Source organism: Erinaceus europaeus, chromosome X (assembly GCF_950295315.1).
Source record: "Erinaceus europaeus chromosome X, mEriEur2.1, whole genome shotgun sequence".
Classification (NCBI taxonomy): Eukaryota; Metazoa; Chordata; class Mammalia; order Eulipotyphla; family Erinaceidae; genus Erinaceus; species Erinaceus europaeus.
Window position 1 is genome coordinate 91,011,936 of NC_080185.1, and position 19,014 is coordinate 91,030,949.

The 19,014-nt window shown below is 40.0% G+C and overlaps 1 protein-coding gene across 11 annotated transcripts in view; it reads right to left on the reverse strand.

Moving 5' to 3' along the window:
• Positions 1-19,014, reverse strand: part of JADE3 (jade family PHD finger 3) — a 156,190-nt gene that overhangs the window by 53,450 nt on the left and 83,726 nt on the right. For all 11 annotated transcript variants that reach the window (XM_060182470.1, XM_007529631.3, XM_060182472.1 and 8 more), the window contains 2 exons: positions 17,612-17,668; positions 16,602-16,681 (listed from right to left, as the gene is read on the reverse strand). In XM_060182470.1, the coding sequence (XP_060038453.1) occupies positions 16,602-16,681; positions 17,612-17,657 (126 nt within the window). In that variant the 5' untranslated portion in view covers positions 17,658-17,668. The remainder of the gene's footprint in view (positions 1-16,601; positions 16,682-17,611; positions 17,669-19,014) is intronic.

The following is a 19,014-nucleotide window of genomic DNA, read 5'->3' on the forward strand; positions in this document are numbered from 1 at the left end:
GGACACATTCGTCATTCTCGGAGCCCATGGAATACTCCAGTCTTTGTAATTAAAAAGCGCTCAGGAAAATGGCGCCTCCTCCAAGATCTTCGTGCAGTTAATAAAACCATGCAGGTTTGGGGCTCCCCCCAAAGGGGTTTGCCTCTTGCTTCCGCAATTCCCACAGGAATTCCAATCATAGCTATTGATATACAGGATTGTTTTTTCTCTATTCCCTTACACCCACAAGATTGTAAACGTTTTGCTTTCTCTGTTCCTTCTATTAATAATGCCAGCCCTGCCGATAGATTTGAATGGGTGGTACTGCCCCAGGGCATGGCTAATAGTCCTACTATTTGTCAAGAGGTTGTTAAATCTGCCCTTTTTCCATATATTCATAAGGGCCTTAAGGTTTTTCATTATATGGATGACGTGTTAATATGGGGAGAATTAGATACAGATCTCTCCGCCCTACGTGATTTTCTAATCCCTGCCTTAAAGAGAAGTGGACTTAATGTAGCTCCTGAGAAGATACAGCTAATCCCTCCAATATCTTTCTTAGGCTCAGAGATTTCCCTAACGCAGATTCGTCCTTTAAAACCTTGTGTTACTTTTCCTTCTAATCTCACTCTTGCTTCTTTACAAAGTTTTCTTGGAAATTTGAATTGGCTTAGGCAGTATTTTTATCTGCCTACGAGCTGCCTGCAACCACTGTTCGATCTGTTAAAAGGAAACAAACAGCCCTCCTCAAAGCGTATGTTAACCCCCGAAGCATCCTTGGCTCTGGAAAAAGTTAACCAGGCTCTCCAGGACATGCACCTCGTTCGATTCTCCCCCTCCTCTCCAGTAAATCTTCTAATCTTTAACTCCACCCCCACGGTAGTGGGGGCATTGTGGCAGAAACATGGCGTTCTCGAATGGCTTCATACGCCAGTAGGCGGAGCTCCAAGACTACTTACCGAGATTGATGCCTTAGCATTTATGGTTCGCCAAGGAAGAAACAGATCGGTTCAGGTCTTAGGAAGGGAACCAGATTCAATCATTCTTCCCTTTTCTCTCACTGATACAGAATGGCTCATACGCCACCATTCTCGTTTTGCCATAAGTTTAATGGGTTTTCCAGGACAATTAGATAATCATTTTCCCTCTAATAATTTGATAGCTTCTTTACCTCTGTTGCCTCTACTAGTACCTAAACTTTTCTCTCGAGATCCCATCCCCTCTGCTCCTACAGTGTTCACTGATGGTGGAAAAAAGGGAGCTGCTGCCCTTATATATTATCCAGACCAGCAATACCCCAAACCTCTCTTTACTGAACTTCCTGATAATTCCCCTCAGTACAAAGAACTTTATGCTGTTTTCCTTGCATTAAAAGCTGTACCAGAATCCTTCAACCTTTTTTCTGACAGTGTGTATACTGTTAACTTACTTCCATGGCTTGCTCGATCTTATGTAAGAATTGATGACAACCCACTTTCTCCTCTTTTAATTCAAATTGCCTCTATGCTCTGTTCTCGAACCCATCCACTGTATGTTCAGCACCTACGTTCCCACAGCCCTCTTCCTGGTCCCCTGTCCGAAGGGAATGCTGCAGCTGACCGCCTTGCCTCCACAGGAATTCTCCTAGCCTCTGTCTCTAATCCTGCTGACTTTCATTCCCTAACCCATGTTAATCTTAAAGGTCTTCGAGCTCGATTTCCTGATATTCCTCTGCCACAGTTAAAACGTATTCTTGCTACATGTTCCTCCTGTGCAGGTCTAATCAAAACACCTGCTATTCAGACTCTGGGGGATAATCCTCGAGGTTTAAAAGCCAACGCTCTTTGGCAAATTGATGTTACCCACATACCTAACTTTGGCAAACAAAAATATGTGTTCGTCTCAATTGATACCTTCTCTAAGTTTATGTGGGCTACAGCTCAGACTGGAGAAAACTCAAAAAAGCTTATAAGCCATATGCTCTCCTGTTTTGCTGTAATGGGCTTACCTCTTCAACTTAAAACGGATAATGGACCTGCTTTTACCAGCAAACAATTTAAAGATTTTTGTTCCCTCTGGAACATTACTCATACTACAGGCATTCCGTATAATCCACAGGGACAAGGCATTGTTGAGAGGGCCCATCAAACTCTTAAGGCTCAATTAAATAAAGAAAAAGGGGAAATGTACCCCCCTAATATCCAGCTGGCAAAAGCCTTAACTACATTAAATCTCTTTAATATTTACAAAAACTCTGACCAACCTCCTATAATTCTTCATTGGCAAACACCACCCACCCTCCCAGCTATTAAAGTCAAATGGAAAGACCCACTTGATAAAATTTGGAAAGGACCTGACCCCCTGTTGACTATGGGGAGGGGTTTCGCATGTATTTTTCCACAAAATTACTCCAAGCCTGTTTGGGTTCCTGCCCGCCATGTCCGGCAATACCCACAAGATGGTGCTGATATCCCTGAAGAACAAGAAACACTGCAAGAAGACTGGCTGCAAGAGGACTGGCTACAGGATGCACCCCAGGATCCATAATACAGCATGGCAGAATCAAAAAAAAAAAAAATCTGATTCACAGAACTCTCCCCCCCCCCCCGAATGAATGTCTTATGCTATGACTGGCCAGTTGTGTTTTGTGAGTGAGTGAGTGAAAAAAAAAAATTGAGTGAGTTGAGTGACCAAAATTTTTGTATGACCCATTGTGCTCAGAGTACTCTGAAAGTTAACTGACTTTATATCAAACGGCTGGACGCAGCCATGGTTTCTGGAGACGTCCAGAAACAGTCCAAAAATTGTTCATTCCCCCTTTTGATTTCTTTTTTACGTCTTGATATCAATATGAAATGTTTAGTCTTAAACTGTGTGAGTAAAGATGGTTCAACTATGACAGTAGTTCTAAATTCACATTTGAAATGATATATCTTATTTACAAGTTTTTCTCCTCCTGTGTGTTATAAACTATATATTTAATATGCGTGTTTCAAGTTTGGTAAACATTAACTTGACAGTTAAATCGTAACTTCGAAGTTACATTTTTACGAGAAGAGGTAAAATCAATTCATTTAAGTAACTGAGTGTTTAAGGTAAAACTCTAAATATTCAATGTGACAATTCATCATCTCCTAAGTTAAAATACAAATTCTCTATACAGGACATTTTTGGAGGGCCCCCAAAAATGTCCTGTAAGCTATCTTGTGGAAATTAATCCACAACAAATTTGGCATCAATCTGATATTGTAAATGTACCAAAAAAAAAAAAATTGTCACTAAAATGTGTTAACTCTAGTAACCTGAGTTTGCTTAAAAACCCAATGTAAAAATAGTCAAGAATCAATATATGTAACTTAAACTCGGTATGAAAACTTTGCTATATAAAGACTGCTACATGAGGTCACGTAAGATGACCTTTACACAAAATTATAAAGATACCTAAACCAGTTATAATCATTGAGTTATCAATTGTAGTAAACTTCTAATTTGTTACAAAGTTTTTTCATAAGTAATTGACTACAAGCCTTCGCATAAAGAAGCATCTGCTCATATAGAATCCCCAGAAATCCATCTTGGACCCCTGACCTCTGACATCACCCACAATTACAGCCATCCCCAGAAACCCATGATGTGACCTGACACGATCTGGAGAACCTGATTCACAGACTCCAAAGGACAAGACTTTCCTACTGCCTTTCTCTCAACCATCGGTGTCTGCTCTTCCTGCTTCTGTTTCGCCCATCATGTTTTGGCGGTTCCAGGTCACTCTCTACAGAGAAGAAAAGTTCCGGTGGCCGTCCTCCTCCATCAAGATAGATGTGTGGCATTTATTTCCTGGCCGTTGACATTGGACTGATGCTTCTATAGAACTTGCTGGACACTCCTTTTATACTCCTGGACTTCTTGAAGAATGACTGTAGCAGGCTGACTCGGGATTTTGCAATGCCAGATCACCCCTCTAGCCCCTCGGCTTATCAGGCCCCCACTCCTCCACCCATCAGGCTCACTCTGTCTCTTGCTACTCTTACTTATCCCTCCCTGTCTTGTGCTAGTTATTTTTGAAGACACTTACACACTATCATTCTGCTTTCTTCCCAACAGGTTTCCGTTCACCCCTACACTGCTATTCCCCTGACAGAGATGAAGCCTTTTACAGACATTGACCCAGTTATATATGGCCATTAAGTAAGAGGAAGATGTTGGGGAATTGTGAGGATATGGTTGAGCTTGGAAGGGCTTGAGCCTGAGGGGTGTGTCAATCCTGTTAGTCTCTCTCTCCACGGAGAGGTTGAGCAAGGAGGGACAGTAGAACCCCAAAAAAGGTGTGCCTCTTATCAGTCTCCCTGCCTCACAAAGTGCCCCACACTCCTGATACTATGGCAAAAAGTTAAAAAGAAAGGGGGAGATGTTGGGTAGTTGCCATCTCCCCCTGGCTTCTTCTTATCCATATGGCTATATAGGGATTTACTGATCCAAAGGTTTGGTCTATTTACATAAATCACTTTTACATAAAGCACTCCAGGGCATTGGTGGTTCAGTTATAGGATTCTCGCCTGTTCCGCCCCCTCCTTGTCACACTCTGATTTTCACCAGTCACTTTTCTCTCCACCCTCTCTATATCACATCCTGTTTCCACCCTACTTGGAGAGTATAAAAACAGCTGCTCTTCTGATTAAAGACACTTGGAAATTGCTTTCCGGCTCCGAGAGTTCCAGAGTGTATCTCCTGCGGAAGTTGGTACAGCACGCGTTCCTGATCCCTCTCCCACACAGCAGCCTAGATCAGCTCCAGTTGAGTTCTCTCCAACCCAGAGAGCACCGGCTCGGGAAGAAGTACCCTCAGGCTATCCCGGCAACCTGGTGCCCTTACCTATGTTTTCTATGCAAATCATGACTTTTCCTATAACATAAATTTGCTTCAGATTAGGAAAGACAATCTATACAGAACTCTGGTGGTGCGAATGGTATGGAATTGCACCCATCATTTTTCAAATTGGTAAATTACTAATAAAAAAGGGTGGAAGATGGTAGAAGGAAAAGAAAAGGAAACCTTGGGGCTGGGAGATGGTTCACCTGGTAGAGGACGTACTTGACCAGGTGTGAGAGCCAGGGTTTGAGACCCCCATGCGTATGGGGGACATGCGCATGAGGAAGTTTCGTGAATGGTGAAGCAGTGTTGTGGTGCTTCTCCATACCTGTCTCTATCTCTCTCCTTTTCTGTTTTTCACCTTCTAACTTAAAAAAAAAAAAGATGGAATAGTACTGGCAGCTAAGAAACATATTTTAAAAAGAAGAGTAGTACAGGAGCTGGAGCAGTAGCTGAAGCGTCGGGCTCTTTTTGAAGTATGAGGTCCTGAGTGTGATCCCTGGTATCACACGTGCCAGGGTGATGCTCTGCTACTCTCCCCACCTCTCTCACTATGTACCAACTTTAAAAAACTAAAATCTTTAGCTATAAATTAAATGAAGTCAAAATAATTCTTTTTGTCACCAGGGTTATCAGTAGGGCTCTGCACCTACCTGCACGACTCTACTGTTCTTGGTGGTCTTTTATTTTATAGATACGGGGGAAGGGAGAGAGACAGATACTCTGAAGCACCACTGCACTGCTTGTGAAGCTTCTGCAGGTGCTTTCTTGTGGTGGGTGTCTGGGACTCAAGCCCAGGTTCTTGTGCATGAGAACATGTGTGCTATACTTGGGTGAACCACATTTTTTTAAAAAAAAATTTTTTTATATGTACTTATTTTTCCTTTTTGTTGTCCTTATTGATTTTCATTGTTGCTGTAGTTATTATTGTTGTTGTTGATGTCGTCGTCGTTAGATAGGACAGAGAAAAATGGAGAGAGGAGGGGAAGACAGAGAGGGGGAGAGAAAGATAACACACCTGCAGACCTGCTTCACCCCGTGATTCCCCTGCAGGTGGGGAGCCGGGGGCTCGAACTGGGATCCTTAAGCCGGTCCTTATGCTTTGCGCCACGTGCGCTTAACCCGCTGCGCTACCGCCCGATTCCTGGGTGAACCGCATTTTGACTCCCCAAATTAAAAAAAAAAAAAAGTTAAGGAAAAGAATATAAGTTCAGAAACAGACTACCTGGATTAGTCTACCGATTTTACCGCTTGGTAGTTTGGGGCAAGTTATCTAAATTCTCTGTTTCAATTTACTCATCTGTAAAATGGGGATAATAATGCTTACCTCATAGGGGCTGTTGTAAGTATTAAATGGGTGAATTTATAGAAAGTGCACTGCATGATATCGGGTTCATGAAAACCGCTAAGTAAATTCCAGTTGCAATTATTTTATAATCATCATCATAGTCTCTCATATTTATTTCTAAAAGCAGGAAAAAGTATCTAGCTCATTTCTCCTATCTAGTTCAAAAAACAATTGTCAGTAGGGCAAATGAGATATGAGTTTATGCTCCACTGAAATGTGTGGTGGGGAGTTAGCATAATAGTTGTGCAGAACTGGTATGCAAGAGGTCCCCCAGGTTTGATCCCCAGCAATGCTATCAATAGCCAAAGCTGAACAGGTCTCTGGCTTATTAAAAAAAAAAGATAAAGATAAAAAGAAAACATAGGGTAGCACAGCAGGTTAAGCGCAGGTGGCGTGAAGCACAAGGACCCGTGTAAGGATCCCGGTTCGAGCCCCCGGTTCCCCACCTGCAGGGAAGTCACTTCACAAGCGGTGCAGCAGGTCTGCAGGTGTGTTGTCTTTCTCTCCTCCCCTTTGTCTTCCCCTCCTCTCCCCATTTCTCTCTGTCCTATCCAACAACGAAGATAGACAACAATAACTACAACAACAATAAAAAACAACAAGGGCAACAAAAGGGAAAATAAATAAGTGAATAAATATTTTAAAAGAAAACATGCATGGTCTGGCAATCAAAGACTGGACTCCCAAGCAAGACTCCCATCAATAACTTTTTTTTTTAATTTTTTATTTAAGAAAGGATTAGTGAACAAAAACATAAGGTAGGAGGGGTACAACTCCACACAATTCTAGAAGTCAAAAAGTAATGCATACGCTTCACAAAATATACATGGCCATTTGTTGCTAAATTAAAGATTGTTAAGTGAGAGATCTGGATGTTGACAGTGATATAGGTAGTGCAGTTGAGAAGTTGTATAACTTCATAATTATGTACCTAGTTTATATGCACTGGTAGTTTCCCCAAAAGTTCCTGAAACAAAAAGGTTCTGTACTTAGCAGATAGCTGCTCATTTATGGTCAAAGAGGGGATTCACAGACTAACTAACATACAGCCCAGAAGCTATGCCAAGTCCAACAGTGCATGTACATCTAGGCCATTCAGATGCTTGCAAAAACAAAGGGGGCCTCACTGTGAATTCAGTCAGAATACCAACCTACTTATGCCACAATGAAAATGTTCTTCATGGGAAGCACTGACTTTTATTGCTCTCATTAACATTTCTAAGCGGGACAATTTTTAAAGGTATAAATAATAATAAAAATAGATTTTTCCCTTCAAATTCTTACTGCTTTAAAAGATAATGCAGAAATAGTAACAGTGCGCTGTGGTTCTTTGAAATATACAGTTATAAAAACATGACAAAAACACTGCATGGGAAGAAAAGGGAAGAGATGGAAGAACACGATTATAAGAATCTTATACATTAAGTATTTAGGCTGACCTTGCCTACAAGGATGGACACTGTAAACTTTACAGATAATAAGTGAAAAATAAAAGGTAAGGGGCCGGGTGGTGACGAACCTGGTTGAACACACAAAGACCTGGGTTCGTTCAAGTACCCGGCTCCCACCTGCAGGGGGAAAATTTCACAAGTGGTGAAGCAGAGCTGCAAGTGTCTCACTGTCTCTCTCCCTATCTATCTCCCTCTACCTTCTCTATTTCTCTCTGTCTTTACCTAAATTAATAAATAAAAATTAAAAAATATAAAAGGTATTAGGAATAAACATACTCATGCTATGGTGTTTAGAAATTAAAATATAAATAACTAGGATTGATATAATAAAAAATCAGTGAAAAGACAGGTAATGTTTTGTTCTACCATATACTCTTAGTACTATCAAATACAGTAGTCAAAGTTTAAACATATTCTGTAATTAAAAAAAAAAAAAAGAGTTCCATCTATCCATTTGAGAAAGACCAGAGCCCTATTGTCCTGTTTAGCTCTGGCAAATGGTAGTGACAGAATCAAACTTGTGGTCTCAGGCATGCATGCCCTGTGCACCAATGAGCTGAGCTATTTCCCTGGTCTTAAAAGTATTTTGTTCTAAACAGTAAGCAATAACATGAATGCCACCTTCCATTCCTGACCAGGGTGAGAAAAATAATCCTGCATTATAAGATCACCTTCCAGGGCACCATGTTTCAAAATACATTACTGAACATCTATAGACAGACAGTGTGAAGAGTCCAGTGGGTAAGTTCTTATAGTACAGTTAATCTGAATATTTCTGTGATGCCTTTTAAAAAGTATTTATTTATTATGAGAGAGAGTGAGAGAGGACCAGAGCACTATTGAGCTCTGACTTAAGGCGGTACCAGGTACTGAATCTTTGGTCTCTGTAGTTTTATGTATGCAGGTTGGTGCGGTCACAGGCTTCAGATATTTCTCCAGCTATGAAATACTTTTGAAAGGAAAACCTGAAACATTTATCTCTTGTATGACACAAAGGGGAATATTGTCTGGTCCACTGTATGAGGCAGAGATTTACCAGTTTTGATTCAGTCACTTAAATATGAAATTGTATATAACTAATCATAACAGATGAGCCACGCTCTAAGCACAAAAAAAAGTCTACAGAAAGCAACTGCAAACATGCTGACTATTATTTAATTGAAAGAATTAACGATAAGTAACTTTCTCAGACTTATTTGATTTTAAGGAAAGATTTTGGGGTTATCTAGAAGAATCAAAGCAGAGAAAACCTCATAAAGAATGTAAGATAATATTTATGATAATAAAGGCAGCCAGTATTGCGAAGACAATGCGTTTCCACGTTGATTTTTCCAATGAAGTAAAGCTTATTCACTTTCTATGTCTAAGATTTTAAAATAACATAACTATTTTTTCATGGAAGTGCTGGTTGGATAGTTTAAAATAAGCCGCAGGCTTTTATAAAGAATAAACTAGGAAGTCGGGCGGTAGCACAGTGGTTTAAGTGCACATGGGCGCCAAGTGCAAGGACTGATGTAAGGATCCCGGTTCAAGCCCCCGGCTTCCCCACCTGCAGGGGAGTCACTTCACAGGCAGTGAAGTAGGTCTGTAGGTGTCTATCTTTCTCTCTCCCTCTCTGTCTTCCCCGCCTCTCTCCATTTCTCTCTGTCCTTTCTAACAATGATGACATCAATAACAACAATAATAAAACTACAACGATAATAAAAAACAAGGGCAACAAAAGGGAAAATAAATAAATATATTTTTAAAAAGAACTAAAAAGAATAAACTATATTTCTGATGGCTGTGGGCTAGCATCCACTGGAACGCCATAATACAATGCACTCTTGGGTTGCTTAAGTCGGGTTTGTGATAGTTTACCTCACATCAAATAGAAGTGAACACATTCTGATAATAGTGGGAAGCAACTCAGAGATCTGGGCAATTTTCACAGAAAAAGTGACAGGTAGCATTTACTTTGCAAAATTACACTCCATTCCTCAATATTCTATTTGGTGCAGTAAGCTTGCATTTGTAAATTTAGTACTTTTTAATCTGTGATGCGTCAGAAAACCAAATTACACTTAGAAAACAGGTAAGTGGTATAACCAGGCTCTACTTGAGGGCAAGTAGTCTTCTGCTGGGTTAAAACTTGTGAGCTGGGAGTCGGGCGGTAGTGCAGTGGGTTATGCGCACGTGGCGCAAAGCACAAGGACCAGCACAAGGATCCTGGTTCAAGCCCCCGGCTCCCCACCTGCAGGGGAGTCCCTTCACAAGTGGTGAAGCAAGTCTGCAGGTGTCTATCTTTCTCTCCCCCTCTCTGTCTTCCCCTCCTCTCTCCATTTCTCTGTCCTATCCAACAACTACAACAACAACAAGAAGAACTACAATAAAAACAAGGGCAACAAAAAGGGAAAATGAATAAATAAATATTAAAAAAAACTTGTGAGCTGTTGTTATGACATTACTATAATGGATAATATAAATGAAATTCAAGATATACAGATGATATATGGTCAGTCTCTAAGACAGAGGTTGATATGTTTTATAGACCAGTCAAATTAACTTTAGGTAACATTATCCTGGGTTTTGAGGATGAGTGGAAGACTTTTAATATTTACTTCTATGTGGCATGGGGGAATGAACCCATGGCCCTATGCATGCACGATACTAATGAGTAGTCTCCCCACTCCAGTTTATTTCTATATTTTTTGAGGAGAGGAGAGACACTAGAGCATAAATTGTGCTCCCTTGTGGTATCAGGGCACAAATCCAGGGCCTCACATACAGCAAGGTATGTACCCTACCAGATGAGCTATTGCCAGGACCCAGAAAAGATTTTCCAATACACTTAAATTGGTTATCTAGTACAGTGTCCTCTTTTTTAATAGGGTAATTAGCTTTATTATTATTTGAAAGATGTGATTTGTTTTATGAGAATGAGAGAATATATGCAATGCCAGGGATTAATCCCGTTTTCTACCCATTGAACAATTTACCCAATGATACAACTGATGTAAAATAAGAGCATAATCCATTCTAAGAGCCAGATAAAGGCTATTAGTACAGGAAAAATTACACAGTAAAAATATGCCCTTAAAAGTCTATATACAATTTTCAGAAAGTACCAAAATCTCTGAGCCATATGTGAGACTCACATACCCTTAGAAAAACACTTTTCTAAAGGATAAACCAAGAAGCTGTATATATGTATTGGAATCTCAGTGAGAAGCTAAACATCACAGAAAATATGTGTCTATTAATGAAGCCAATTAAGTCTCAGTGAAAATTTGTATCACATTTCAACAATTAATTTCCAGCAATAATTTAAGGTTTTAGTGTGGACCTACTCAGAGTTAGAAAATAGAAATTCTCATCCATACAAGAAAAGATAGGATAGGGGAAGTCAGGCGGTAGCGCAGCGGGTTAAGTGAACATGGCGCAAAGCGCAAGGACAGGCATAAGGACCCCGGTTTGAGCCCCTGGCTCCCCACCTGCAGGGGAGTCGCTTCACAGGCAGTGAAGCAGGTCTGCAGGTGTCTATCTTTCTCTCCCCCTCTCTGTCTTCCCCTCCTCTCTCCATTTCTCTCTGTCCTATCCAACAATGACGACATTAATCATAACTACAAGAATAAAACAACAAGGGCAACAAAAGGAAATAAATATATTTTTTTAAAAAAGCAAAGATAGGATAAGCAGCAAATTAACAAGTTTCTGTGAAGCCATCATAAAAAATGAATCACAGGATAAAGGACCAACTCGGAGACAGGCATGTCTGTAGGCAGACAGGCAGAAACAGAAGCAGCAGTAGGAACATTAAATTAGAAACTTTTCTGAATTATTGTGTGTGGGGGGGAGATCACGTAGTAACTACTATGAGAATATAAAGATCTTGAGGACTTTAAGAATAGGGATTTTCCACCTTCTTGTAAGCATTTTCTTTAGAAACCAAACTAGGCTCATAAAAAAAAAAAAAAAGGTGGGGTGGGTATGGGGAACCTGGAGAAAGCTACTCAGTAGTGTTGCCTTTGTCCCTACTGCTCAGGGTCCAAGTTCCTTTACTGAACAAAAGGCTTCATCCACAGGGGAAGGAGGTGGAGGATATCAAGTGAGGGTACTGGTGTAATTTCACTTATATTGGGGGTGGGAGAAGCACCCAACCCCAGCCACCCTGTGTTATCTAAGCGGTTTGAAGTCTTAATCTACAGAAAGGAGGACCTCAAAGACACAGAACACTAAAGCACACCTGCTGCAGGCAGGTGGGGGGAATAAGGACAGGGACAAAAAAAAAAGTCTACTCCTGAAGGCCACCTCTTCCACTCCAGCCGCAAATACAGGACTCCTATGCATTTCAAAGGCTGACAAGTCATCAGAAGATAAGAAAACACTGCTTGGGCCTGGGGAGATAGCATAATGATACAGCAAAAAAGACTTTCATGTCTGAGGTAGCAGAGATCCCAGGTTCAATGACCAGTACCACCTTAAGCCAGAGCTGAGCAGTGCTCTGATAAAGTAAAAAGGAAGAAAACATTGCTCGACTTCTATACCACATTACCAAAAAGCCTCCAGTGATAATACCATTCATCTGTAACTATGAGAGTTGCAAGTGAAAGATTCCCTCTGAAGATAAGCACAAAGGGAAGATTCTAAGCCAAGAGAGGAGACAAAAACCAGTTCACTAGGGAACCAGAAATCTTGGATACACATAGAAACAACAAATAATTTAAAACAGTCTCATGCACTGCTGGTAGGACTATAAAAAGATGACTCTCCAATGGAAAGGTCTTCAAATGGTTAGGTGGCACACAAGTATATATATATATATATATATATATGGCAAGATTATAAACAAAATGGCATGTGGCATGCAATGAAATAGCAGTCAAAAATAGTAAGGAAGTACTGCTAAATGCTGTATCAGTAAGTCTTGAAAACATACGTAGTGAAAGAAACCAGACACAAAAGGCCCTATTTTGTCTGATTTCATTCATATGAAATTTCCAAAAATGGACAAATCCATAGAGACAGAAATCAGATTAGAAGTTGTCACCGGCTAGGAGTAGGGGCTTGGGGAATAACTGCTGCTTTCTGGGAGTGATGAATATGTTCTAAATTTAGATTATGGTAACAGTTACACAGCTCTATGAATAAACTAAAGCCCACTTTATTGTACACTTTAAGTAGATGGGTTGTATGGTATGAGGACTGTATTTCACTAAATGTCTGAAATACTTAAAAAAAAAAAAAAAAAAGGACTGTTGTGGCATCAGAGACATCACCTGATAGGTAGGTCTTGATGTCCCCTGCCATCCTCGGTGTGGTATTAGCAGAGACTGGGTAGAGTGTCTGAACTCCAACACCACCTCTCAGGAATGTATATCAATACCCTAGCAGCAATAAGGATCAGTAATACCTCTTAATCCTATTACACTCCCTGCTATCAATGCAGGCACAGGGTAGAGATTTCTATCCCCACAGAGTAGTAATGAAACACCCTTCTCTCCTTCCATAGAGATAACAGAACTACTTTTCCTATAGATAACAGAAACAGAATGACATCTGGGAATTCCTCAACCACCCAGTAAAGAGTCAGCATCCTTCTTCCCTACTGGCCTGGTTATTAAGGAGACCTGATAAATAAGGCTTAAGTGTCTGATAATATAATACAAGGTTCAGGATGCAAAAGAGTATTACTCATCAAAATATGACCTGGGAATGAGAAGAGATAACCAACAGGCACCAACATTAGAGATGATACAGATAATGGAATTATCTGAAAAAGGTTTAACGCATCCATCATAAAAATACTTCAATAAGGAATCATATAAACCAATTTGAAAGAAATAAACGTAGAGATTCAGCAAACAAAATTAAGAATAGTAAGAATAACCTAACAGGAAATCTCAAATGGAATAATAATCGAAAGAATAAACTTATGAGACAGGATAATAGAAGGATGAAATTAACAGAATAAAGAATCAATGAACAAGAAAAACTACTAATCATATCAACAGAAAAAATATATACTGAAAGAAAAAGTGAGCAAAGCAGAATTTGGACTGGATTTGGTGTATTGCACCAAAGTAAAGGACTCTAGAGTTGGGGGGGGGGGGCAGTCAAGTCCTGAAACATGATGGCGAAGGAGGACCTAGGTGGGGGACTCCAGTGTTATGTGGAAAACTGGTCTCCTTCCCTCTCTATGTCCTCATTCCTCTCAATTTCTGTCTCCATCAATAATAAATAAATAAAAATATTAAAAATAAAGGAAGAGGGATGTCAAACCTGGGTTGAGCTACTTTGCTGGGCTTATCTTTCTTCTCTTGAATTTAATAAATATTCGACAGTTGAAGAAAACATTATGATATTACTTAATGTGATTCTCAATTTGTGTGGAGAAAATATTTTAAATATTTAAGACAATTATATTATAAAAGTGTGTGGCGGGGTGGATAAGGTTGGCAAGAGTGGTAAGGCTTCTATACTTCACTTGAAATGTACTTCTCAAGGTTACTATCAGTAGAGATAACCTAAAATGTAGAGACCAGTAGGTTAACAACTTAGACTCTCCCTTTTAAAGGTTACTCTCCAAAAGGAACCACTAAAAATTTATACAAAAGACAAAACACTCAAAATCACTATATAAATATCAACATGGGTAAGGCCTTGTGGTGCAATGGCATGTCTGACTCCAGATCAGACGGTTGCATGTTCAAAAATCAATATATAATTAAAAAATGTTCAACATATCCACATAAGGACAGAAAATGAAACAGAATCAAACCTCAAAGAGAATAGGGCAGGAAAAAAATTAAATCAAAACATTAAAACCAAAACATGTTAAAAGCCACATGAAATATCATGGTTTAATATGTCAGTTAAAAGAAATTGGCAGAGTGGATAAAAATGTCCCAACTATGTAGGGAACTCATTTAAATTATAATCATATCTATCACGTCTCTATATATACTATATAGAGATGTAAAATTAATGTACTTTCTTATATGGATAAGAACAAAGTCAGAAACGAATATTAGTACTGATTTCAGAAAAAATAAAATTATGGGACTGGGTGGTGAGCACATGTTACAGTGCTCAAGGAGCCAGGTTCAAGTCCCCAGTTCTCATCTGCAGAGGTAAAGCTTTGCAAGTGGTGAAGCAGTGCTGCAGGTGTCTTTCCTTCTCTCTTCCTCTCTATTTCCTCTACCCTCTCGATTTCTGGTTGTCTCTTTCCAATAAATAAAGATAGTAAAAAAATTAAAAAAAGAAAAAAGAAAATTACTAAAGACAAAGAAAGATATACATGATGATAAATTCATCAAGAAGACAAGTATTCACCTAACAACATGAAACAAAATTGATAGGATTCAGAACAGAAATAGACAAATCCACAATTACCGTTGGATACCTTCATAGCCTTTTCTGGACAGTTTAATACTAGGCAGAAAATCAGAGACAATAAGAACACTATCAACACAACAGTGGTAAACTATAACTCTTTAGACATTCACAAAGATAAAACAAGCCATAAAACAAACCCTGACAAAGGTGGCTTGCTTCTAACCAATAGAATATGTACACACACACTCCCTATGTTTGGCAAAAGTGATGTGTTTCATTCCCAAGTTTATGTTATGTTATATGGGACTCAGTCATACCGGAATAGAATAAAAGACACTCCCTATTAATCTTGAAAGAAGGAGAGAGACAGAGACAGAGACATGGAGGGAGGGAGGGAAGGAGGGAGGATGAGTTGCCATGTTTTGAGAGAATCTATGGAGAATAATACCACATGGTGGGGAACTACAAGAACTTTTAGGAGAGGTGGTGGTCCTCCACTAAATTCAGCAAGGAGATGAGGACCTTACTAATTGCTACAAAGAGAGAAATTTGGTCAGCAGCATAATGAGTCTGGAAGCAAATCCTTTTCTAATCAAACCTTCAAATGGCAATAAAAAGTCAGTCAGCACACTTAAGTGCAGTCCTGAAATATCTTGACCCTTGGGGCTGGGAGACAGCATAGTGGTTATGCAAAAGACTTTCATGCCTGAGGCTAGAAGGTCCCAGGTTCAATTCCTATCACCAGTGTAAGCCAGAGTGGAACAGTACTCTGGTTAAAACAACCATAAAACAACAACAACAACAACAACAACAACACTTTCTGAGACCTTAAAACAAACCATCTACCATGCAGTAGATTCCAACAATTGAGGGGAGGAGGAGAGAGAAATATCTTGATCCTAATCCTGCTATGGCCAGACCCCTAACCCACAGAAAAACCAAGATAATAACTGCGTACTGATTGAAATCACCAATTTTGTGATAATCTGCAGTGCAGCAGTAGTTTGCTAATACGGTTTCTTTTCCTTTGCAGCCAGCAAGTACACTTGGGTGGGAAATGAAGATACAGTAATGATGAGCTATGAGGCATCCTCAGGGTCTTCAGAGTATTAGCGAGTTTCTCATCATTTCATTACCACAGAGAACCTTGTATGGTCCCGTAAATCACTACCAAGTTCAAGCACTATTTCAGCACTATGCTATACTTGGGGTAGAAGATGACCAGCCTCACAAGGGATGATTCATTTTTCTCAGGCTGGCAGTACTCTGAAGACCCTGAAGATGCATCACAGCTCACCATCAGTTCTCGACCTAGTCTAGCCCTTCCTCTAGTGTCTCTCATTTGTCAACTTAGCTCTTTCCAATCATAGGTCAGACCTTCGGGGAGTCCAGATTTCCAAAGTGTGCCTTCTTCTGACTTACTGGGTAGGGGAGGCTTTATATCCTAAAGCCAGTTACCTTGAAATGAGTGGAAGATTACAATTTCCCAAAGGGGAAAAAATGAAATCTTTCTTGGGGAAAAAAATGGTTAATCAGAAATTAAGTCATAGTTTGTTATACAGTTTACTCATCACAGCTCCAAGATCTTGCTACTATAGGCAATACATGGAGACAAAGGTAACAATCACATTTTTAAGTCTAAAAATTATCTAGCTCACCTCAGCAGATTTCTTGCGTTCATTTGGGATCTTTGATCTACTCCTATACACTGAACTAGGAGTAAATGAAGTGGACGGACCTGCAAAAGATAATTAGAAAAACTATTGATACTCAGTTTTGCCAATGTAACTGTCATATAACTAAACATTACCCAGGAGAATATGAAAGACATAATGGAGAAGAGCACAATGATCTCAATCCACTAAAGAAAATAGTTAAGCTGAACCCTAGAAAGAGTCACAAGTGAACGACGACATTTACAGGTGACTTCACAATTTATAAAGGCTTCAACAATGCTAATGCTAAAAGAGATTCAATTTAGTGGAATCATACCTTATAGTGGTCATACAATAATAATTCATATTCCACCTGATGAAAAAAGTCTCTGCAAAAGCGACTCGAAAACTAAGAATACCGAGCTGTATATCCTTTAGCATTTCCCCAAATCCAACTGTTAATAAGGCTGCTGTCTGTTACAAATGATGATTTGTCCAAATATGTAGTACTTGAACTATAATTAGAATCGTAGGCCTTATAACTTATGGTTTCATACTTCTCTTCCTTTCCAGGAAACCACTGTTCAGTCATTATTAGATTTGATTTTTGTTGTCTGAGTAAGTGAAAAGTAAAAAAACTATACGCTGTGGTCTGGGAGGTGGCACAATGGATAAACCATTGGACTCTCAAGCATGAGGTCCTGAGTTCAATCCCCAGCAGCACATGTACCAGAGTGATGTCTGGTTCTTTCTCTCTCCTCTCCTATCTTTCTCATTAATAAAATTTAAAATTTAAAAAACCCCAACAAACTATATGCTATATTCCACACAAAACCAATTCTCTCACCTGTCTATTTCTAATGAAATTTAAATAAGAATAGACCTATGCTTTCCTTCCCTAGGGATATTTATTTTCACCATCGAAGGATACACAAAACAATTTGGCATCAAGGCAAAGAACAAATTCTCAGGGAGTACAGATAAAATACCAGCTGTTGACTGGGTCTACTTACATTCATCTGAACTGTCACTACTGCTTAGAGTTCTCTGGCGTTTCATCCTGGAGCATCCTGGAAAAGAGAACAACAATGAATAAGACAGTAAACACATGAGACTTAAGGGGTGGCAAAGTGGCTAGAGTGATGGGCCTACAAGAATGAGGTCCAGACTTCAACACGTGGCATTTCATATGCCAAAGTGATGCCCTTCTCTCTCTCTCTCCCTCCCTCCCTCCCTCTCTCTCTCTCTCTCTCTCTCTCTCTCTCTCTCTCTCTCTCTCTCCCTCTTCCTCTCCCTCTCTCTCACCTCTATCATAAATAAATAAATCTCTAAAAAACAGTAACCATATATAAAGCCATCTCAAAGGAGAGTTAACAATGTCCTGTAGACTCCAAGCAGCTGCAACAAGCAAATAAAATGATTTCAGGAAAATACCAGAATGAGCTAGAGTGATGGGAGAGGTTATACCGAAACGTAAGAGAGAAACTAAGCAGCAGAGGATGAATGGTATACGGTTGACTGGAGCCTCAGGTAAGGCCACATGACCACTGACTGTCCTCCCATATAAATTGGACGACAGCTACACAGCCAGTCAAGAGTCAGGTATCCCCAATAAGTGAGGAGTAGCAAAAGGAAAAGAAGCCACAAAGATGCTGTAGACAAGGGTCAAGGCTGAAAGGTAAGGAGGAAGGGTTAAGAAACAACTAGCAGGCATGCCCTGCCTCTAAAAGCACAATCACACTGCTGTGGTGTTTGTTTACTCTGCCACCTGGGCTATAGCTGGAACTTTGCACTTGCACCACTCCACCACTTCTGCGAACTTTTTGAGAGAGAGATGGAGACATACTGCAGCACTGTACTACCACTTGAGAAGTCCCTATTCCCTTTATAGGTATGCTCTCATGTGGTGGCTAGAGGCTCCAAGCCTGGGGTCCTTGCCTGTGGTAATATGCGTGTTCTATCTGGTGAACTACTTCCTGGTCCACTACCACACTGCTTTCACCTGCCTTTTCTCCCTGACACCATTGCAGTAGAGTAAAAAAAAAAAAAAATCTGCCCCCCCCCCAACATATGTCTTAGACAAAAGGAATCATTTTGTGAGAGGGACCCTTGCAGGTAAAATGTAGACTAGTTTTGATAAAGGCTTGCAGGGAGAATCTGGTCTATGGAGGTGACACTACATTGCGGTCCTGCAGAGCTGCCTAGTCCAGAAATCAAGAGACAACTAAACTGTAAGTCACAGCCTAGACCAGCTTTCTTAAATTTATGAACGTACACTCCTCCACCTTACTTCCTGAAGAAGGTAGCACTTACATTTCCTGAAATGACAACTCTTTTCTTTTCCCCCAAATCCCTCAAGCATGAAGGCTTTTTAGGTTGGTGCCTAGCACTGCAAAGGTGAGCTTTCTCAGAATCT